The sequence below is a fragment of the Bufo gargarizans genome, chromosome 3 (assembly GCF_014858855.1).
Source record: "Bufo gargarizans isolate SCDJY-AF-19 chromosome 3, ASM1485885v1, whole genome shotgun sequence".
Lineage (NCBI taxonomy): Eukaryota > Metazoa > Chordata > Amphibia > Anura > Bufonidae > Bufo > Bufo gargarizans.
The window spans coordinates 333,443,348-333,459,954 of record NC_058082.1 but is presented as its reverse complement, the minus strand read 5'-3'; the positions used below and the strand labels follow the sequence as shown (position 1 = coordinate 333,459,954).

The window sequence follows — 16,607 nt, the reverse complement described above, 5'->3', positions numbered from 1 at the left end:
CCGGCAGGGTTCAGGAAACGCTTCCGTTACTGATAATACAACCGTCTGCATCCGTTATGAACGGATCCGGTTGTATTATCTTTAACATAGCCGGATCCATCATGAACTCCACTGAAAGTCAATGGAGGACGGATCCGTTTTCTATTGTGTCAGAGAAAACGGATCACCCTTATCCGTCTAGGGGGCACTAAGAGGACCTATGAAATTAATCTGCTTTTAATGGCTATTAAAAAACTGATACAAAACGCCCAGAAAATGGATGCGCACATTGATGCAAAATGGACATGAAAAACTGCCAGCGTTTGTAAGGAGTATTCGTTTTCTCTGCGGTGTGAATGTAGCCCAAACCTTTGTAGAATATGTTTTTCAGCTTGCTACCTCATACAACCAGCTATACAACGGGCAGGGGCCACTGGGACGTAACCTGCTTTCTGCATGTGCTCTAGAACATTCTGGCACAGCCCTAGGTGAAGCTGAATGGATGCGCTGAGACCTCCTTGCCGTTTCTTTATAAGTTGGCGACAGGACAACGATCGTTCTTCACGTGAGTGCACAGTGTTCACTCCGTGAGAAGGTCTGTCACCGCAGCCCTCTGCTGTCAGGAATGTCACCCGCGCAGCGGTCACTCCCTGCTCTCAGTACAAATCCACCAATCGCTCCTCAGTGAAACTTATTCAAACGTTCTCTATCCAATCACGTCAGGGCGCTCTTCGCGGGTGACCAATAGGCGCTGCGCACGCCCTTACAGCGGCTATAAAGGCAACTTGTTGGCCGGGAATCACCAGTTGCTGTGTTGGCGGAGACCCGTAGCGCGTCTACAGTCAACGGAGCCGGACCGGTTGTCCACGTCTCTACTTTCCTTTTATTTGTAACTTTCTTTGTTGTGTGGACCTTCACAAATCACAATCATGGTAAGACCGTAGTAGAAGTATGGGGTTAATAAGGGCGCCCGGGCAGAGGGGATTGGCGCCAAAAGTTCGGTATCCATGTATGTGCTCTCTCGTGTTACGTCAGCTGTATGATGGCCGCTACGGGACGAGTGAGTTCTAGCTCGGTCTCCGGTCAGTGTGACACTGGTGTGGAGAGCTTAACTGAGACGGGCGCCCTACATGTTACTTCTCGGGTGACGGGCGGGTTGACTTCTACTACAAGTGTCCCGTCCTGAGACCAGTAGATCAGGTTTTAGCTGCTGTGAGTCAGGTGCTGGGTGTGGGCAGCTGTTCTAATACTCGTTCACTCCCATCTTCTGTGGAACATGGCGGCCGTTAAGAGTCGAGAAGTGTCGGTTCTTTCTCCCTCTGACGTGTATGTAAATGACCAATAAGCTGCCGGCTTCGCCCAGCTCATAGCTCCCGCCTACAGTAGCTGCTAAACGCCATGCCCCGTACGGACCTCCTGACGTCACATGACGTGGGAGAGTTGAGAACCATGTAAGTTTCTAGCTTGCAACCGGAAGTGCAGCGCTGTCACCTGTCATACACGTTCCAGGATGTGACTTCAGATCTGGCTTGTGCAGCTTCTGACCAGTTTAGGGTGTGGCAGTGTGCTGTGATTTTCTACTTAACCATTGAGTGGCAGTTGTAGTCTTCAGGTGAACGATGTGTTGCACTAACTTGGAATATTATGCCCTTCAAATAGCAGAAGCAGCAAACATAGGCATTGTTAGACCTGACTTGTCAGTTCATCAGCAGTAAGTGGCCTTTAATTACAGGGGTTGTCAGTTTGCTAAAAACTCGGGCAGGCCCTTTGAATGTGCTAAAATAACAACGAAAACGTGTTACTTGCCCCTATTCTCCTTTGTCTCGTCCAGTGCTACACTCCATTCCTCCCTGTCCCTGATGCCATCTTCCTGGATGCAGCTGTGATGTTCCATGCACGCAGGTGCCGTGGTCTCCTTTTACTATACATCATCTCACATTACCACTGAGCACCGTGCAAAAAGGACTTTACAGGAGTGCCGTCCAACTCAAGTGCTCCATGCACGCAGGTGACTGCAGCCAATTGTTGCCAAGGCCTCGAAGTGGTGACCTATATGCATGAAACATCGCTGCTACAGCCAAGACAATGTGGGTGGGAGGATCCAAGCTTTGCTGGAGGCTTCAGAGGAGAAAATGAGTATCACCACTTGTTTTTAGCAGAGCTACAGGGGCTGCTAGTCACGGACAACATGAAGGACATGTCAAGCTGCAGCCAGTTAGTGACAAATGCCCACTATCACCTATACCTTGAATGGAGCTCGCAAAGTCCCAGAGGGCACATTCTGCATGCGCAGCCACCCTCCTTTAATTCCTATGGGAGTGCTGAAAATATTCCAGCACTGTCTCTGCTATTTCTGTTAGCCCCATAAACGTGACTGGCGCGGTGGCTCTGCTTGCGCAGTGCGCCTCCCATATATTTCAATGTGACTTCGGAAAATAGCAGCGTGCCACTCGGCTATTTTTGGCACTCCCATAGGAATGAATGTAGGGTGGCTGGCATGCGCCCTCCAGAACTTTGCCGGCTCCGTTCTAAATATGGGTGCAAGTCCCAGAGATGGAATCCACACCTATCAGACATTGGAGGTATATCCTAGCTATACATGCCCCCCATGTCTAAGATGGGACAACCCCCTTTAATAATCTGCAAGGGTAGAAAGAACTGGTGGTGTGATACAACTATGCATCACCATGGCTAGACTTGCAGAAGCAGTAGAGTGGCCCTGCACTCTACAGCTAAATGGGACTGAACAGACTCCCAAAGACTAGTGCCCTCCAGTGATGGTCACCATTACCTGACTAGTAACCACTCCAAAGAGTCTGGGCCCCTGTTCTCCCTCTTCAGTCCCTTATATGCAACTATTCTATTCAGGCCGTGCACTGTTTAGGGAGCGTGATAGTAAATATAGAGAGAACCAGGGTATGGAGCAAAATCGGCCACACCAGAACCTGTAGTATGGCAGCTTCTGTTAAAGTTTGGACTTGACTTGGACTCCAAAGGGAGTGAGTGTGTGTGTGTGTGTCCCCTTAAGTTAGATTAATAAATTAGCAAAAAAAAAAAAAAAATGCAGCACTGAACATACTACAACTTTTTTGTGTAATTGCTTATATTGATTAGAAAACTCTTCATTTTCTTTTCCCACAGCGTGAATGCATTTCTATCCATGTGGGACAGGCTGGAGTTCAGATTGGTAATGCCTGCTGGGAGCTGTACTGCCTGGAGCATGGTATCCAACCTGATGGACAGATGCCAAGTGACAAAACAATTGGAGGAGGAGATGACTCTTTTAACACCTTCTTTAGTGAGACAGGAGCTGGAAAACATGTCCCAAGAGCGGTCTTTGTAGACCTTGAATCTGCAGTGATAGGTACTTTAATTATAATTTTTAAACTTACATAATTTTATATAAAATATGACCTTGCTAGTGTTTGCCCCCCCCCCCCCCCCCCCCCCAATGAACAGAATGGGCAGTCCAGTGGTATCAAGCTTTTTTTCCAGCTTTAATAAAACTACAACTTCCTGCATGCCCTAACAGTAATGCTGGGAGTTGTTTTTTAATGGTTGGAGACCCCTGGACTAGATGAACGATATGTCCACTACAGCTAATGGACATATGTTTATTGGGCCTAATGTTCTATAAAAAGCATACATGTCATAAGCATAACCTTGGATACACCACAAGTTAGTAATACTTGGCAGTTCAGATAAAGTGCTTTAGTAGTCCCCTGCTGGTCTGTTTGCCTATCAGCACTGAGGTTGTTAATCACATGCCGATATTCCAGGATGTAAATCATGGGTAGGAAAGCACTATGGAGAGACTTAAAGGCTTTGTACACCTTTTAGAGGCAATTTTTCTTAGCATTTTACTCATTGTTGTCTAAGAATAATATTTTCAATTGATCTTTATTAAAAATATTGCACCATTCTGTCACAAAGGGTTAACAGTTTTTTCCCCCTCTCCTATGACCGCACCCATGGAGAGACTGCCTCCTACTCCTAAGGACAGGAAACGGGAACCAGAAACTGCTTTAAAAGGGGGACCACCCTTTCCAATTCCGTTTCCTGTCATAAGAGGACAGGAGGGAGTCGGAAACCGTCAATAGATGGAGCTGCAGGTGCCCCAACTGTTTGAAAGTGTCTTGGAGGGCTTACTCATGCAGCGTAAGTCTCCTTTAGGAGCTGCTGCTAAGTCTGGGCCTTTCTCCCTGCTCTGCTCCTTCTCAGCCCAGGGGGGTGTTTATCTTCCTGACGCTGCGGCCGTGTCGCATGTCCGGCTGTCGGCACCGCGAGTGGCGTGCACACAAACGCAGCGGCCTGGACGGTGGCATACTTCTGATGCAACAGTGGAGGGAATCTATCCCTATAAGCTGGAAGTGGGGGGAGCCGGTGTGCGCACCCGGGTGAGAAAAGCCCATCCAGCTCGCTGCCCTGCTCACCGAAGAAGCTGGCAGTTCCTCCATTTGGAAGATCCAGTGTCCTCCAGAACATGGAGCAGTCTTGGCGCGCAGAAGCCACTGAAATCACCAATGATACGCCGGTACTGTGGTGGGGTAAGAAAGGTGATTCTCCCCCCCTCTTATGTGCATGTGGTTTACTCATGGGGGTCATCTTCTGTGTCTAGGAAGGTCTCCAGATCTAAGAACAAGGGGTGCGCTATATGTGAAAAGAAACCAACCTCTGCCACGGCAAAGCCCCTTTTCCAGGCTTGTGTGAGCAAGTTAATGGAGGAGGAAGCTCAGTCTCTGATGGGCAGCATCAAGCAGATAATCTGGGCAGAGGTTAAGCTTTGTGGCAGTCCATGTCGAGGATAATTCTTATTTGGCCCGGTCCTTGACTATCTTCATGACAAGGCCTCTGATAAAGTTTTTTTTTTTTTCCCAGTGCCTTCCCAACGGCACTGACAGGAGGGTGTCCCTGGACAGGAAAGAACACGGAAGCTAAAGTTTAAAGGCCTTACCTAAATCAGTGTTTCCTGTTTGCCTGGAAGCTCCTCCTATGTGCTCCAGGATTTTATATGCACGGCCTGGCCTCTTCCCTAGTCCGTGGGAGGGCCGTGCAGAGAGGATAGGGGGCCTCTTTGGAATAAGTCCTTCGCTGGAAGGCAGCCCCGGGCTCTAGTCGCTTGCTCCTGGTCTTCAAGCAAGTGTGTGTGTGTGTGTGTATATATATATATATCTATCTATATCTCTATATATATCTCTATATCTATATCTCTCTCTCTCTATCTATCTATATCTGTATTAGAGCGTTCTGTGGGCAGAGACTCCTAGGTCAGGATTGGGGGCGTCGTTATTGGCTGCATGTGGCGCAGATGCAATTACGTCATTATGTTCGTCATCACGTGTCTGCACATTCATCATTACGTCAGCGTCATGTCAATAAAAGAGCTGGGAAAGTCTTTTCTGCGGTGTCTCGTCTGCTCTCCATGATGTCTGCTCCTATGGATTTGGAAGCCGCCCACAAGCCCAAGGATCCTGTCTCAGTCGCCCTCACCCTGGTAAGCCTCCTTTCAAAATTGTCGGTGGATTATGTTGGGGGGGGGGGGGGGTGTAGTTCCCTTCTTTCACCCTGGGTGCTGGTGGAATTTTTATATGGTCTTGGATCCTACTAAATTCGCAAATTTGATTACTTTTAGGAAAGTGAAACCTCCACCGCTTAGACACCTGGGGCTGATTCGGGTCGCAGGAAATGTGCAATTTGCAGAGAATCTTTTTGCTCAAAGGCTAAAAATGCCCTAAAAGTACTGTATCAGAAGAGTCCATTATTAGGGAGAAGTCGATGCAGCAGTGTTGTCCAGGCTACCGCTTTAATCCCTGCAGGCCTCTACATCCCATAGCTCTGTTATACGAGCTGGATTTAGATGAGGAGTAGATTACCTCTAGTGACTACTTGGACTCCTCAGAAGATGGGTCTGGCAGACCCTTATTTCTTCCAGAAGACACCCAGGGTCTCTTAAAGGCTGTAAGAGCCACCATGAACATTGAAGATACAAAAGAGTATCTATTCAGGACCAGATGTTCCAAGGTCTGGGAGAGAGAAAGTGTCTTCCCGATTCACAATTTAAAATCGCTTATATCGAAAGAATGGAGAGACCCTGAAAAGCGTTCTATTTCAAATTCCTTTTAAAAGGAAGTATCAGTTTTCAGATGCTGATACTAGCCTCTGGGATAAGTCTCAGAAAGTTGATGCACCGGTGGCTCGGATTTCAAATAAGTCATCACTCCCGTTTGAGGACATGGGTTACTACGTGACCCGATAGACAAAAAATGAGCCAGCTCAGAAGGGCTTGGGAGATGAATGCGGCCATGTTTAGGCCTAGTATTTCTGCTACCTGTGCTGCCATATCATTGTCCCAGCTGGAGGTTCATATGGCAGCAGGTACTCCTAGAGAAGAGATCTTAAAGGGGTTATGCACTTTGTTTTAACTGATGATCGGAAGGGCTTAGACACCTAATGCCGATTGCCAATCGGCTGCAAGATCATTGCAGAGATGATGGCTCATGTGAGAGGACTTGGTGATTATTATTCCCTATCTAGACTATATTTTCTGCTCCTCGCCCAGTCAGATCACATCTTGGAAGTACAGATTACTTGAGAAAGGTTCTGGAAAAACTAGGATGGGAGATAAACTTAAAGTCCAGTTTGCAACCGAATGAAAAGTGCAGTTTTTTGGGGATGATCTTGGATTCAAAGTCCCAGAGGTGTCTTTTGCCCTTGCACAAAGTTCTGCTGATCTCATTAAGGATTCAGAACCTTGCTTCTCGGCAGGTAGCTTCCCTAAGAGAAGCCATGTCGGTGCTGGGGCTGATGACTGCCGCGATTCCGGGAGTGGAATGAGCCCAGTACCACTCAAGGCCCCTTCAGATTCTGGAGGTTTTGGGACAGGTGTACTTTTTGTGGATCGGGAGTTTCAGCTATCATCCCAGACGTTACTTTCTCTGGAGTGGTGGATGAATCTTCAAAATCTATGAAAGGGTGTTCCCTGGCACAGAGATGTAGTTCTCTGACCACTAACGCCAGCCCCTTTTTGGTTGGGGAGCCCATGTAGAGTCTCTGCTACTGCTGGGAACCTGGGACTTTGGTTCCCGTACCCAGTCTCAAAATTTCAGAGAACTAAATGCTATCAGATTAGCATTGACTCAGTCTTCCTGACATTTCCGCCCCTGATTAACGGATCTACTCCGACAATATGACAGCAGTTGCCCATATCAACAAGCGGGGTGGTACCAGAGCTCAGTCTGACCCTAAGCCACCAGATTTTCAGGAGGTCTCAGGTTTAATTTTCATATGTATCAAATCTTCTTTTTTTTTTTTTTTTTTTTTTTTTTTTTTCACACACAAGAAAAGCACGCAGAGCTATGGGGACTGGGTATTGTGAATGTGCTACACAAGATCCCGGTGACTGGTTCCCTTTAAGGATCTTGGAGGATCGGATGGTTATCACCTGATACTTCCTTATTTTACCGTACCCAAGAGTTCTTCCCTCCTGTGCCTCTCCAAAAAAACTAGAAGGAATCAGTTTCATTGTTTAGATGTGAGATGTTTAATTCAAAATCTGCAGGTCACACAGCCATGGAGGTCTTCCTCCTGTCTGTTGCTTTGCTTTCAGGGTAGTAAGAAGGGCTCCGCTACATCTTCCCAGACTATCGCTAGATGGATCAGGCAGGCTATTTACTTGGCATACTCTTCCAAGGGAGCTGTTCCACCATTGGGGCTCAGTCTCTACTACTCGGGTAGAGAGGGCTTCTGCTTCTATAGAGCAGATTTGTAGGGCTGCCACACGGAGTTCCCTGCATACTTTTATTTATTTTTAAATCTTATTTTTTAACAAACTTTAGTTGCCTTCTAATGAAGCCTGATATTTGGCCGTAAAATACTTCAGACCGTTGTCCCACCCTAGATTGATCTTTCTTATATCTCTATGGGTGCGGTCATAGGCGAGGGGGAAAAAATGAGATTACATTTACTGGTAATCTGTTTTCTTTGAGCCTGTGACAGCACCTGGCTAATTCTCCCCTCCTCCCCCCTCCCCCCAAAAAAAAGTGTATATCATATGTCTTAGTTCTTGGAAAAGGACTGGAGGTGGTCCCTCTTTTAAAGGGTTTTCTTTCCTGAGGAGTAGGAGGCGGTCTCTCCATGAGTGCTGTCATAGGCTCAAAGAAAACAGATTACCGGTAAGTGTAATCTCATTATTCTAATTGACTAGTACTTTCACTAATTTAGTGCTGGTCATCTAATAACCCTTAACTACTAAGTGGTCGTAAACATTTCAGCCACATTCTTATCAGTAAGATAAGAACTGAGCTATGAGTGTTGATAATGTGAGAGAGCAGAGATAAGGAGCCTGTCAGCTCCCCAACTGAAAAGAAAACCCAGAGGCTGCTACAAAGAATCTCTGCTCTCTACAGAAAAAAGACTCCATATTTTTAACTTGGACCAATTGAAAAATATTTGGCTCAAAATGAGCACAATGCAGTAATAAAGAAATTGCCCCAAAGGTGTACATAGCCTTTAACATCTTTGTGCCAGAAAAGTGGCTTTAAAAAGTTTGCAATTGTCACAATTGTCTTTTCACAGAATCCTTGATACTTTTACCAAACGGGTAGAGCAGGGGCATGGCCAACACATTCATTTTCATTCACAGCAGTTTTCTGGCACATAAAGCTCAACTGCAGTAAATTTGTTTAGGTGAACAGACTAGAGGATGTGAATAATTTGACTAGGCCTGGTGCATCCACCAGCAGCGCAGGGCATATGAAGACCAGTGCAGAAAGCGCCAGTCTTGATATGTGGTGTGTTTATCTGGAGAACAGAGGCCGTATCAACTACAGAGAACACATTTGAGCAATGTTAGTTATTGGTCATGGCGTTTAATGAAGTAAATTTATTATTTATTTTTTTATAGATGAGGTTCGGAATGGAACTTATCGTCAGCTTTTCCACCCTGAGCAACTTATTACTGGCAAGGAAGACGCCGCAAACAACTATGCTCGTGGGCACTACACTGTGGGAAAGGAAATCATTGACTTAGTGTTGGAAAGAGTGAGAAAGCTGGTAGGAATCGCCCTGCTGTCTGGCTATTAATATAGGCACATTTATGAATATAAACACTTCTAAAGCAGCCTTTTGGATCAGAGTTGAATAACACTGAGAGGCTGTATTTTAGTTCTAAGAGGAATCCCCATGACTTCACACTGACTGATGGGTCTCCCTCCCTGCTTGCATAGAAGGAGAGACCTGTCAATCTACCAGAGACTACCACATGACTCTGAACTCCATAAACTGTTCTGAAATTCTGAATCTGATTGTATCCCATCAATTCTTAATAAAGGGGGTAGACCATTCATACTTCATCCATGGAGCTCCTGCCTTGAATCTACATGTCTTTGTTCCCTTTTTTCACAACTGCTGATCTGTGTGGAGTGTTCGACACACAATGATCAGAAAGGACTGCACATAAACACAATGCCAAAAAGCCTGCAGTTGTCCTTGCACTAGTAAAAAAAAAAAAAAAAAGTAATGATTTGAAAATGTACTTTTAATCCATGTGCAAATGAGCAGTCAAGTGCAGGAGGGCAGGCCAAAGCCACTTTGTACACCCTTGCTCCTTCTGCCTACCTATCCTTGATTGGGGCCTGGTTCCTGCATAATCATCTCACGTGGCTCAGTCAGGGAAAAGGAAGGAGGAGCAAGGGTGCACAGTGTCTTAGGCCTGCCCCTGGTGCACTTATTTGCATATGGATTAAGTGCGTTTTCTGCAGTAAAGCAAAAGATTAGTGAAGGGTATCATTACGTTCAGCTGAGCTAGCCCTGCAAGGCACGATCTGGTTTAATTTCCTGAAGACAGACTTCGTTAAAATGTTTGGATAAAAAAAAATGGCACTGCTGCCATCATCAACATAATGTTACTGCTATAAGACTTTTGTCCTTAAGGGTTGTCTTATTTGAGACCATGTGAGCCTATCGCTAGGATATGCGCCAATTTTCAGATAGATGCGGGTCTCACCCCTGGGACCTGCACCTATATTGAGAATGGAGCGGGCTAAAGTTGTGGCTGAAGGACTGTGGTTTGGCCGCCACCACGTGTTCTCCCCATAGAAGTGACTGGGAGCGCACTGCACATGACCAGCCACCGCTCCCATTCACTTCTATGGGCCCGACGGAAATGGCCAAGTCAGCACTCTGCTGTTTTTGGCAGCCCCATAGAAAATGAATGAATGGAGGGCAGCTGCGCATGCGCAGTATGCCCTCCACCACTTTTGGGGCGCTCTTTGAGACCCACACCTATCGTAGCTATATCCCCCCCCAAATTACATTATCTCAGATAAGACAACCCCTTTAACACAAGTATTGCTACCACAGATTTTTCAGGTTAACGCTGCACAATGCTGTTCTTGCTATATTCAAGTACTTCAGTTGTTCACTTGTCCCTTTTGTTTTCCAGGCTGATCAGTGTACAGGTCTTCAGGGCTTCTTGATCTTTCACAGTTTTGGTGGTGGCACAGGCTCAGGTTTCACTTCATTACTTATGGAGAGACTCTCTGTGGATTACGGGAAAAAGTCCAAATTGGAGTTTGCCATCTACCCAGCCCCACAAGTGTCAACTGCTGTAGTGGAGCCATACAACTCCATTTTAACAACACATACAACACTGGAGCATTCAGACTGTGCCTTTATGGTTGATAATGAAGCAATTTATGATATATGCAGACGTAATCTAGACATTGAGCGTCCAACATACACCAACCTGAATCGTTTGATAGGCCAGATCGTATCTTCTATCACAGCATCCCTGCGTTTTGATGGAGCACTTAATGTTGATTTGACCGAATTCCAAACTAACCTGGTGCCATATCCCCGCATCCACTTCCCACTGGTCACTTACTCTCCGATTATTTCTGCTGAGAAGGCTTACCATGAGCAGCTTTCTGTTTCAGAAATAACAAATGCCTGCTTTGAGCCATCAAATCAAATGGTGAAGTGTGATCCAAGACATGGTAAATACATGGCATGTTGCATGCTGTATCGGGGTGATGTGGTACCCAAAGATGTGAATGCTGCTATTGCCGCTATTAAGACGAAGCGCACTATACAGTTTGTGGATTGGTGCCCAACAGGGTTTAAGGTGAGGCCCAGTTCTAGTAACTTTTTTTTTACTAGTAGAATTGTGCAAGTCGTTATCATCCCTATTTAACATGCTCACACTTTTGTCTATTTACAAGGTGGGTTATCAGGCCAATTATTGTGAGTGAAAATTTGTATAAATGCTTGTTCCCACTAACTGGCCTGCTGAAGTGTGCTGCCTTTCACATGTCAAATGAACGGAGTGATCAGTTTTTGTAGCACATAAAATGCATGTGGCCCTGCTTGAACAGGGATTGACTGCCCACAATGAAACTATACGGTGAGAAATGATGGTTCATCAATCTGAAGTGATGGTTTCTGCAACTTAAAGGGGTTCTCCGGGAATTAAGAAAATGAAAATACTTAATTTACTGTATAATATATTCCCAAATACCTTTCATTATTTATAACTGCTCATTTTGTATGAGGAGCAATCAGGGGAAACAAAATGGCTACCATCCTATTAGTTCACACCAAACCTGTCCTAATCACACAGCAGGACAAGTTGCTTCACAACACTGATGTAAAGAGCAGCCTATCCTCCTCTCTGCCCTACTGGTCAGGATTATCATCCTGAATACAGCAGATAAGAACTTTAGCCAAATCTCTGGGGAATTTAGTACAGAGAGGATGGACAGAGAAGACTGGCTGTGATAATGGAGACTGCATAAAAGTGCTGCTGCTCATTACTACACCCCACAATCCTCTCGGGTCTCTGTTCCCACAGAGATTTGCCTGTATTCAGGATCATAATCCCTGACAAGCAGAGAGGATTATGAGGCAGCTCTTCTGCTCAGTGTTGTGAAGTAACTTGTCCTCCTGTGTGATGAGGACAGGTTTTATGGGTACGCAGCTATTTTATTTTTCCTAATGATTGCTCCCGAGACAAAACGAGCCATTATAACTCTTGAAAGGTATTTGGGAATTTTTTTAATAATAAAGTATTTTTATTTTCTTAATCCTAGAGCACCCCTTAACAAGTAGCAATGATCAGGAACAAGCTAATTGTTCGCTGACTGCCTTGTCACTCATGTATCTGGACCCTAGTTTAATATATAATACACTTAATCCCAGTATCCAAGAGTTACTAAACAGGTTTTCCTATGTACTTGTGGCCCCTATCAATGTAAGATTCATACTTATCTGCTTCCTGCTATGCCAGTCCTGGACCCTGGGTCTTCTTTGTGCCAGCTCCCATTCCCCTGGCTTGTTCACTTCCACCTGAGTATGCACATGGTCATATGTGCAGCAATATTGCTGATTATAGTGGGGCAAAAACAAACATTTGCTACCCACAGGTTAGAGGTCTTCAATGTAAAATTCCCCATTAAAAGTGTCCTGTCTGACCCAGGAAGAAGTACAACAGTGACATGAAAAGATTGACAAATCGCCAGGAACGGGTGGCATACACCCCTGAGTTAAGTAATGTCATAGCCAGACCCTTATTTCTGATATTTACAGACTCTCTACTGACAGGGAATGTCCCACAGGATTGGCGCATAGCAAATGTGGTGCCAATAGTCAAAAAGAGTGCAAAAACAGAGCCTGGAAACTATAGGCCAGTAAGTTTAATATCTGTTGTGGGTAAACTGAAGGTTTTCTAAGAGATGCTATCTTGGAGGATCTCAGTGAAAATGAACAAATAACATCAGCATGGCTTCATAAGGGATTGGTCATGTCAAACTAATTTAATCAGTTTCTATGAGGAGGTAAGTTCTAGACTTGACAGCGGCGAATCAATGGATGTCATATCTAGACTTCTCCAAAGCATTTGACACTGTACCACAAAAGGTTAGTATGTAAAAAGTGGAATGCTCAAATGTCTGTAAGTGGGCAAGTAACTGGCTCAGTGATAGAAAACAGAGGGTGGTTATAAATGGTACACACTCAGATTGGGTCAGTAGTGGAGTACCTCAGGGGTCAGTATTGGGCCCTATTCTCTTTAATATATTTATTAATGATCTTGTAGTTGGCTTGCAATTTTTGCAGATTAAATATACATCTACAGATGGATCTGGATAGATTGGAGGCTTGGGCAGAGAAGTGGCAGATGAGGTTGAACACTGACAAATGTAAGGTTATGCGCATGGGAAGGAATAATGCAAATCACCCGTACATACTAAATGTTAACACTGACATGGAAAAGGACCTAGGAATTTTAATAAACAATAAACTAAGCAGTAAAAAAAACAGTGTCAGGCAGCTGCTGCCAAGGCCAATAAGATAAATACGGTTGCATTAAAAGGGGCATAGATGCCTGTGATGAGAACATAGTCCTACCACTTTACAAATCACTAGTCAGACCACCCATGGAGTACTGTGCACAGTTCTGGGCTCCAGTGAACAAGGCAGACATTCAGAGGAGGGCAACTACAATACCCTGAAAGATTATCAACATTAGGGTTATTCACTTTAGAAAAAAGAAGACTGAGGGGAGAGCTAATTACTATGTATAAATATAGGAGGGGTCAGTACAGAGATCTATCCCATCATCTATTTATCCCAGTGACTGTGACGAGGGGACACCCTTTGCGTCTGGAGGAAAAGGATTATTTATGGTAAGAGCAGTGAGACTATGGAACTCTCTGCCTGAGGTGATGGTGAGTACAAGAAAATAATTCAAGAGGTGCCTGGATGTATTTCTGGAGCGTAATAATATTACGCTCCAGTTAGCGCTATAGTTACTAGAGAGGACCCCTCCAGGGAGTTATTCTGATTGGAGTCGGGAAGGAATTCCCCCCCCCCCTCTCAAGTGGGGAAAATTGGCTTGTACCTCAGTGTTTTTTTTGCCTTCCTCCGGATCAACTTGCAGGATAACAGGCCGAACTGGATAGACAAATGTCTTTTCGGCCTTATGTACTATGTTACTGTTAGGCTTTAATAATGTGCCTTTTCATCAAGACAGATGACCAGTCAGGGGCTTGTCCTGCTGCTCAAGAGGCTCCTCATTGATTGACAGTGCTTAACATCTGGCCTGCCCTGATGAATCTTGCTGCTACTTGGAGCAATGAATGGCCCAAGTGCAGAGGCCCTGCTGCTCCTACTACCAGAGAAGTGCAGATGCTAATTGCATGTGCTGCTACACTTTTAGATCGGTTTTGATGAGCAAATCGATCTGCTCACTTCTGTTACATACATTATCAAACAATGTTTTACATAGCAAGTTACTGTTATGGGTAAATGAGAATGAGTTTTATGTATCAGGCTTCCTGAAGAACGGTAACAATATCCACTATAGTGTTCATTGGCAGTGGTCATTCTAGTTTAGTAGTATGACCACAAGTTCTGTAGAAGTGCACTGGTGGTAGTGTATATTTGTATTACTATATGAAGCGTATGCTTTGTCTTTTCAGGTTGGCATAAATTATCAACCTCCTACGGTTGTCCCTGGTGGTGACTTGGCAAAGGTGCAGAGGGCTGTTTGTATGCTCAGTAATACCACAGCCATAGCAGAGGCATGGGCGCGTCTGGATCACAAGTTTGACCTAATGTATGCAAAGCGTGCTTTTGTGCATTGGTATGTGGGTGAAGGCATGGAAGAGGGAGAGTTCTCTGAAGCACGTGAGGATTTGGCTGCTTTGGAGAAGGATTATGAAGAAGTTGGCACAGACTCTGTAGAAGGAGAAGATGAAGGAGAAGAGTACTAGTGTCAGTGGCAAGTGCCCTTTTAAAAATGAGTGTTTTAATACCTGTCACGGCTACTTCAAATAAAGGTTTTACTCTTGCTGAACAAGTTGTACATTCACCCTTGAACAGCATATTTAACACCTAGTATATTTTACAAAGTTCCTGAGTTGTATTAAAGAGAATCTCACAACTGCATTATATTTAATAAAAAAAAGAGGAATGTATATTTTAACACATAAGGATCCTGTGCCCACCAAGCTGTGAGGGAGCAGACATGATGGATGACCCTGAGCAACGCTCATTTGAGAGGCACATTTCAGCCCAAGTTTTCTACTATACATAAACAATTTCCCTAAATAAAGTGAATTACAGAAACGTTCCCTGTCACTGTCCCTACACAGCAGAAAAAAAAAAAAAGATATGAAATGGTAGTTGCGCTTTAACAATTGAATTTCAAAATGTACACATGCCAAAAATGTTTTTATTTTCTGATTACAGATATTTTTTTTTTATTCTTTCCTGAACATGATTATTGGGGGAGGGGGGGGGCACTGTTCTTAACAGCATTTAGAAATCAATAAAGGGAAAGTGCCATCCGGAAATTACCCTCAAGCCTCATGCACACGTCCGTGAAACACCGTCATTGGTTGCTATGCCGCAGTACAGTGATGCACTGGATTGCTTCAGACTGGAACTGTATTTTATTTATTGATGAATCCAGGTCCTATTTGGGATCCAATGACAAGTTCAAGTATGAAGGTCCAGTGGTGAGCGCTTCAATGCTTCCTTTGCTGTTTGAGTAACACTTGCACTAATTGCTGGTGTGATGATCTGGGGAGCCATTGCATATAACAGACAGTCACCAACAGCTCAGTGAAATGAGCAGGACATTCTGTGGCCACATTTGTTGCCTCTCATGGCAGGATTTTCAACTGCCATTTAAAAAAAAAAATAATAATCTAATTATTAAAATAATGTTTTTCATATACAGCTATTGCACCCTTTCAGAATATTTTTTACAATATCCACAGAAGTAGCAAATTACATAAACCCCATATCATGTAAATTCCCCTACAAACCCTGCAGAGAGATAACTACAATAACCCGGGTTTGAACAAGTAGAATAAAATATGACATGGTAGGCACACTGATCCAACTACCATTTTTCAGCAAGATAATGCTTGCCCACACAGGCCATTTGTAGGGACTTTTACCAATAGGGCGAATATTAAAAAAAAGCGCCCCCCCCCTTAAAGGGGTTGTATCATTTCAGTAAGTTGCATTTATCATGTACAGAAAGTTAACACAAGCCACTTACTAACATACTGTTATTATCGATATTGCCTCCTTTGTTGGCTGGATTAATTTTTCCATTACATTATACACTGCTCGTAAGAGCCGTCCTGGATCAACTTTACAGCTATACTAACCATCTGAAGTGTCAGACTGCAATAATGAGATTTTTGTAAAATCTCTCGCTCTTCATTGGGAGACACAGAGACCGTGGGTATAGCTATGTCCTCTAGGAGGCGTTGACACTAGTAAAAGCTGTTAGCTCCTCCCCTGGCAGCTATACCCCCTACTGCCTGGAGAGAGAGCTTCAGTTCGTGAGAAGCAAGTAAACCAACGAAAAAACGTGGAACAGCAACAATGCCAAGAACCGAATAAGGTTCTAACCAGCAACAGCCAAATCTGTGGCTGAACAACAATACTGTATGGGTGCTGTATCCCCCAATGAAGAGCGGGAAAGAGATTTTACTGGCAGGTTTTACAAAAATCTTGTTTTCTCGCTCATATTCATTGGGGGACACAGAGACCATGGGACGTCCGAGAGCAGTCCACAGGGAGGGAAACCCACAGACCCATGGAGCAAGCGCCCC

The 16,607-nt window shown here is 44.6% G+C and overlaps 1 protein-coding gene across 1 annotated transcript; it reads left to right on the top strand.

The window, feature by feature from the left end:
- Nucleotides 1-752: 752 nt before the first annotated feature.
- LOC122932713 (tubulin alpha-8 chain) lies at nt 753-14,830 on the top strand. The gene is made up of 5 exons (XM_044287290.1): nt 753-911; nt 3,121-3,343; nt 8,882-9,030; nt 10,421-11,101; nt 14,454-14,830. Exons 1-5 carry the CDS (start codon nt 909-911, stop codon nt 14,745-14,747), a joined length of 1,350 nt encoding a protein of 449 aa, XP_044143225.1. The 5' UTR covers nt 753-908; the 3' UTR covers nt 14,748-14,830.
- The last annotated feature ends 1,777 nt before the right edge of the window (nt 14,831-16,607 follow it).

Coding starts and splice junctions, on each gene's coding strand:
- LOC122932713 (XM_044287290.1), top strand. Junction 3,344..8,881: donor CCTTGAATCTGCAGTGATAG/GTACTTTAATTA, acceptor ATTTTTTTATAG/ATGAGGTTCGGAATGGAACT. Junction 9,031..10,420: donor TGGAAAGAGTGAGAAAGCTG/GTAGGAATCGCC, acceptor TTTGTTTTCCAG/GCTGATCAGTGTACAGGTCT.